The sequence below is a fragment of the Oncorhynchus gorbuscha genome, unplaced genomic scaffold, assembly GCF_021184085.1.
Source record: "Oncorhynchus gorbuscha isolate QuinsamMale2020 ecotype Even-year unplaced genomic scaffold, OgorEven_v1.0 Un_scaffold_8042, whole genome shotgun sequence".
In the NCBI taxonomy this organism is placed as follows: Eukaryota; Metazoa; Chordata; class Actinopteri; order Salmoniformes; family Salmonidae; genus Oncorhynchus; species Oncorhynchus gorbuscha.
Window position 1 is genome coordinate 8,413 of NW_025751304.1, and position 7,345 is coordinate 15,757.

A 7,345-nucleotide genomic window follows, 5' to 3' on the forward strand; every position below is an offset into this window, starting at 1 on the left:
AATCCTTCCTTTTGAAGTAATGACTAGTATCTGAAGAATGTAGCGAACTTAAAGGAGAAGTTTGATTTCTTACAACCAAACCTCTATTTTTATGGAAATTACATGTTATGGAAGGGTCCAGACACCATTTTTGCGATTTCGCTTGTTTTTAAAGAACTACCCAATAACTACCGACCTAGACCTAGACATAGAGCTAGACCTAGACATAGAGCTAGACCTAGACCTAGACATAGAGCTAGACCTAGTCGCACAAAATGGAATATAAACATGTGAATGAAGTTCGGAATGACACAATTGAATATGTCCAACGAGGAAAGGTGTTGACAGTCGCTGGATCTGAGTGTTCTTTCCCAGGCTGTTTTCCTGAACAAGATGTAATCATGGCTTCAAATCAACCAGATATGACATTTCCACCATTTTTGAATCGTGTTTCCTTGTTGCAGTGTGAGGATCCCTCTGGCTTCAAGCAGGATGATGAGTTTCTGGACATCCTGGAGGAGAGGAGGAGGAGCAGTGACCTAGGCCATGCCCTCCGAACCTTTAACCCCTCCCCTTACAGGGGAGCCCCTCTTTCCGCGGGCGCCCTCAACAGGATGGTTCTGGAGTCACAGTACCTACGATACGTCACCAAGGAGGTACAGTGTGTCTGGGTGCGAGCGAGAATCCTGACCGTTCCATGATGTACACTCAACAGGGTCGCACAGGACATTAGTCCAGTTCCTGTCCGACCACATTGCAGATACATGCAAGGCCTTACAATGGCTGGCCTTACAATGGCTGGCTTTACAATGGCTGGCCTTACAATAGCTGTTTAACATATCAGCTAGTCATATCAATATAGTAGTAGACCTTACAGTAAAATAACAATAGCAAGGATATATACAGGGTGTTACGGTACAGTCAATGTGGAGGCTATATACAGGGGGTACCGGTACAGAGTCAATGTGGAGGCTATATACAGGGGGTACCGGTACAGAGTCAATGTGGAGGCTATATACAGGGGGTACAGAGTCAATGTGGAGGCTATATACAGGGGGTACAGAGTCAATGTAGAGGCTATATACAGGGGGTACAGAGTCAATGTGGAGGCTATATACAGGGGGTACAGAGTCAATGTGGAGGCTATATACAGGGGGTACAGAGTCAATGTGGAGGCTATATACAGGGGGTACAGAGTCAATGTGGAGGCTATATACAGGAGGTACAGAGTCAATGTGGAGGCTATATACAGGGGGTACCGGTACAGAGTCAATGTGGAGGCTATATACAGGGGGTACCGGTACAGAGTCAATGTGGAGGCTATATACAGGGGGTACCGGTACAGAGTCAATGTGGAGGCTATATACAGGGGGTACAGAGTCAATGTGGAGGCTATATACAGGGGTACAGAGTCAATGTGGAGGCTATATACAGGGGTACAGAGTCAATGTGGAGGCTATATACAGGGGGTACAGAGTCAATGTGGAGGCTATATACAGGGGGTACAGAGTCAATGTGGAGGCTATATACAGGGGGTACAGAGTCAATGTGGAGGCTATATACAGGGGGTACAGAGTCAATGTGGAGGCTATATACAGGGGGTACAGAGTCAATGTGGAGGCTATATACAGGGGTACAGAGTCAATGTGGAGGCTATATACAGGGGGTACAGAGTCAATGTGGAGGCTATATACAGGGGTACAGAGTCAATGTGGAGGCTATATACAGGGGTACAGAGTCAATGTGGAGGCTATATACAGGGGGTACAGAGTCAATGTGGAGGCTATATACAGGGGGTACAGAGTCAATGTGGAGGCTATATACAGGGGGTACAGAGTCAATGTGGAGGCTATATACAGGTGGTACCGGTACAGAGTCAATGTGGAGGCTATATACAGGGGGTACCGGTACAGAGTCAATGTGGAGGCTATATACAGGGGGTACCGGTACAGAGTCAATGTGGAGGCTATATACAGGGGGTACCGGTACAGAGTCAATGTGGAGGCTATATACAGGGGGTTACAGATTCAGTGTGGAGGCTCTATACAGGGCAATGTGGAGGCTCTATACATGGGGGTACAGATTCAGTGTGGAGGCTATAGGGGGGGAGGCTCTATACAGGGCAGTGTGGAGGCTCTATACAGGGCAGTGTGGAGGCTCTATACAGGGCAGTGTGGAGGCTATATACAGGGGGTACCGGTACAGAGTCAGTGTGGAGGCTATATTACAGGGGGTACCGGTACAGAGTCAGTGTGGAGGCTATATTACAGGGGGTACCGGTACAGAGTCAGTGTGGAGGCTATATTACAGGGGGTACTGGTACTGATTCAGTGTGCGGGGATACAGGCTCGTTGAGGTAATCTGTACATGTAGGTGGGGGCAAAGTGACTATGCATAGATAATAAACAAACAGAGAGTAGCAGCAGTGTACAAGAGGGCAGGGGGGGGGGGGTCAATGTAAATTGTCCGGTGGCGATTTTATGATTTGTTCAGTGAAACTTATGGCTTGGGGGTAGAAGCTGTTAAGGAGCCTCTTGGTCCTAGACTCCCATGCGTTCCGGTACCGCTTGCCGTGCGGTAGCAGAGAGAACAGTCTATGACTTGGGTGACTGGAGTCTCTGACAATTTTATGGGCATTCCTCTGACACCACCTATTATATAGTTCCTGGTATAGAGGTCCTGGATGGAAGGAAGCTTGGCCCCAGTGATGTCCTGGGCCGTTCGCACTACCCTCTGGTCAGATGCAGAGCAGTTCTCTGTACCTCTGTAGTGCCTTGCGGTCGGAGGCCGAGCAGTTGCCATACCAGGCGGTGATGCAGCCGGTCAGGATGCTCTCGATGTTGCAGCTGTATAACCTTTTTGACAATCTGGGGAAATGTTTTCAGTCTCCTGAGGGGGAAAAGGTTTTGTCTTGCCCTCTTCACGACTGATTTGCTGTGTTTGGACCATGATGGATCATTGGTGATGTGGACATCAAGGAACTTGAAACTCTCGACCCACTTCACTACAGCTCTGTCAATGTTATTGGGGACCTGTTCGGTCCGCCTTTTCCTGTAGTCCACGATCAGCTCCCTTTTGTCTTGCTCACATTGAGGGAGAGGTTGTTGTCCTGACACCACACTGCCAGTTCTGACCTCATCCCTATAGGCTGACTTGTCGGTGATCAGGCCTACCACTGTTGTGTCGTCAGCAAACTTATGGTGTTGGATTTGTGTTTGGCCACGCAGTTGTGGTTGAACAGGGTGTACAGTAGGGGACTGAACACGCACATCTGAGGAGCCCAGTGTTGAGGATCAGCGTCGCAAGATGTTGTTGCCTTTCTTACCACCTGGGGCGACCCGTCAGGATGTCCAGGATCCAGTTGTAGAGGAGGTGTTGTTACCCTCACCACCTGGGCGACCTGTCAGGAAGTCAGGATCCAGTTGCAGAGGAGGTGTTGTTACCTCACCACCTGGGGGCACCTGTCAGGAAGTCAGGATCCAGTTGCAGAGGGGAGGTGTTGTTACCTCACCACCTGGGTGCGACCCTGTTTTGAGGATCAGCATGGCAGATGTGTTGTTACCTAACCTCACCACCTGGCAGAGGCCCGTCAGGAAGTCCAGGATCCAGTTAGAGAGGTATGTGTTTAGTATCAGAGTCCTTAGCTTAGTGATGAGCTCCGTGGGCACTATGGTGTTGAACGCTGAGCTGTAGTTATTGAACAGCATTCTCATAGGTGTTCCTTTTGTCCAGGTGAGAAAGGGCAGTGCGGAGTGCGGTCGTCATCTGTGGATCTGTTGGTGCGCGGTATGCGAATTGGAGTGGGTCTATAGGGTGTTCGGAAGGATGCTCTTGATGTGAGCCACCACCAGCCTTGCAAAGCGCCCATGGCTACCGGATGTGGAGGCCATGTGGCGGTAATCATTTTAGGCAGGTTACCTTCGCTTCCTTGGGCACAGGGACTATGGTGGTCTGCCACATCTGACGAGCGTCAGAGCCGGTGTAGTAGGATTCAATCTTAGTCCTGTATCGACATGCTGCTTGTTTGATGGTTCGTCTGAGGGCATAGTGGGATTTTTGTATTTTGCGGGACTAGTCTCCCGCTCCTTGATCTCTAGCCTTTAGCTCAGTGCGGATGTTGCCTGTAATCCATGGCTTCTGGTTGGGATATGTACACACAGTCACTGTGGGGAAGACGTTCTCAATGCACTTATTGATGAAGCTGGTGACTGAGGTGGTGTATTCCTTAATGCCATTGGATGAATCCCGGAACATATCAGTCTGTGCTGCAAATCAGTCCTGTAGTATCCACGTCATCTGACCACTTCTGTATTTAGCGAGTCACGGGTACTTTCTGCTTTAGTATTTGCTTGTTACCTGTAATCAGGAGGATAGAATTATGGTCAGATTTGCCAATTGGAGAGGGAGAGAGCTTTGTATGCATGTCTGTTTGTGGAGTAAAGGTGGTCTAGGATTTTATTTCTCCTGGTTGCATTTGTTTGCACTCCTAGTGGAGTGCTGCTTCTGGGTGAGCATTTTCTTGTTTGCTTTATGGCCTTATAGAGTTGGTTGAGAGCGGTCTTAGTGCCAGCTTCGTTCTGTGTGGTGGTAAATAGACGGCTACAAATTAGACAGATGAAAACTCTCTCGGTAGATAGTGTGGTCTACAGCTTATCATAAGGTACTCTACCTCAGGCGAGCAATACCTCGATACTCTACCTCTACCTTATTCTAGGGACAATAAGAGTCCTCGTCTTTCAGCAGTATTTAGCACTAGCAATGTTTATTTTGTGTCTCATCTGTTTGGCGGGAGAGTAGAGCCTTGCAGTAGTCTAATCTTGGACGCAACCAATGTAGTTGCAGGAACTCGACATCTAACTCTCTGACCCTTGAACCCTGACCTCTCTGTGCAGGTGGCCATGGAGACTGGTGAGAGTGTGGATCTGGTGAGAGAGGAGGCGTCAGGGATACTGGATGAGATGTCTCAGAACCTCCAGCTTGGATTCATCAGACTGCTGGGGTTCACCCTCAGTAAAGTATTCAAGAGGCTCTTCAGCCACATCAACATCAACCAGGAAGGACTCAATAGGGTCAGAATACTACTATTATAATACTACTACTACTACTACTACTACTACTACTACTACTAGAACACAACTACTATAATACAGTAGTATACAGTTCACCTTCAGTAGTCTTCAAGAGGCTCTTCAGCCACATCAACATCAACCAGGAAGGACTCAATAGGGTCAGAATACTACTATTATAATACAAATACTACTACTACTACTACTACTACTACTACTAGAACACAACTACTATAATACAGCAGGCATAGGTTCACCTTCAGTAGTCTTCAAGGCTCTTCAGCCTCAACATCAACCGGGACTGACTCAACAGGCTCACAATACAACTATTATAATACTACTACTACTATAATACAAGTAGAATACTACCACTAGAATACTACTATTATAATTCAAATGAAGACTAGTAATAGACTACTGCTATAATAATAATAATAATAATACTATTATAATACAAATGGAATGCTACTACTAGAATGCTACTACTAGTGTACTACAATATAATAACATAGAATACTACTACTAGAATAATATTATAATACATAGAATGCTATTACTAGATAACTGCTATTATAATGCTGTGAAGACTACTATTATAATACAAGTAGAATACTACTACTATAATACAAATGGAATACTGCTATTATAATGCTACTGCTAGAAGACTACTATTATAATACAAGTATATATATATATATAAGTAGAATACTACTACTAGAATACTGAATACTACTAAAATCAATATTATAATACAAATAGAATACTATAAATACAAATATAATACTACTACTAGAATACTGCTATTATAATACTACTACTGCTAGAATAGTACTACCATTATAATACTACTACTAGAATACTGCTATTATAATACTACTATTAAATACTACTACTAGAATACAGCTATTTATAATATAAATAGAATACTACTATAATACAAATATAATACTACTAATAGAATACTGTATTATAATACTACTACTTTAAAATAGTACTACCATTATAATACATATATAATACTACTACTAGAATACTGCTATTATAATACAAAATAGAATACTGCTAGTATAATAGAACTAGAATATGACTACTGCTATAATAGTACTACTTTTTTAATACAAATAGTACTACTATAATAGTACTACACTCAACAGAATAGCAATTACCTATAAGAATACTACAATTTTAATACAAATAGAATGCTACTACTTATTATAATACTACTACTGCTACTCAAATAATATTGTAATACAAATAGAATTCTACTACTAGAATATTGCTACTACTACTAGCACACTACTATAATACAAATAGAATATAGAATATTACTATTATAATACAAATAGAATACTACTATACTGCTACTGTAATACTACTATAATAATACAAATAGAATACTATAATAATAATACAAATAGATATACTACTATAATAAAATAGAATACTACTACTGCTATACTGCTACTGTAATACTACTATAATAATACAAATAGAATACTACTATAATAATACAATGCTGCTTATACTGCTACTGTAATACAATAATACAAATAGAATGCTACTACTATACTGCTACTGTAATACTACTATAATAATACAAATAGAATACTACTATAATACAAATAGAATACTACTTTATAATACAAATAGAATACTACTATAATAATACAAATAGAATACTATAATAATACAAATAGAATACTACTATAATGCAAATGAATGCTACTGCTATACTGCTACTGTAATACTACTATAATAATACAAATAGAATACTACTATAAATACAAATAGAATACTACTACTACTATACTACTACTGTAATACTACTATAATGTACAAAGAGAATACTACTATAATGCAAAGAATACTACTGCTATATACCTTGTAATACACTATAATACAAACAAATATAATACTGCTACTGTGTACTAAATAGAATACTAGATACTACTATGCTACTGTAATACTACTATAATACAAATAGAATACTACTATACTGCTACTGTAATACTACTATAATACAAATAGAATACTACTGCTATACTGCTACTGTAATACTACTATAATAATACAAATAGAATACTACTACTGCTATACTGCTACTGTAATACTACTATAATGCAAATAGAATACTACTATATACTGCTACTGTAATACTACTATAATAATACTACTGTAATACTACTATAATAATACAAATAGAATACTACTATAATGCAAATAGAATACACTATAATACAAATAGAATACTACTGCTATACTGCTACTGTAATACTACTATAATAATACAAATAGAATAC

At 41.4% G+C, this 7,345-nt stretch overlaps 1 protein-coding gene across 1 annotated transcript; it reads left to right on the plus strand.

The window, feature by feature from the left end:
- Nucleotides 1-443: 443 nt before the first annotated feature.
- Nucleotides 444-5,048, plus strand: LOC124029877 (dihydroxyacetone phosphate acyltransferase-like; the record flags this gene model as incomplete). Its single annotated transcript, XM_046341441.1, has 2 exons — nucleotides 444-650; nucleotides 4,872-5,048. Coding segments are annotated over 2 exons (384 nt in total), but the record flags the coding sequence as incomplete, so codon positions are not given.
- Nucleotides 5,049-7,345: the final 2,297 nt, after the last annotated feature.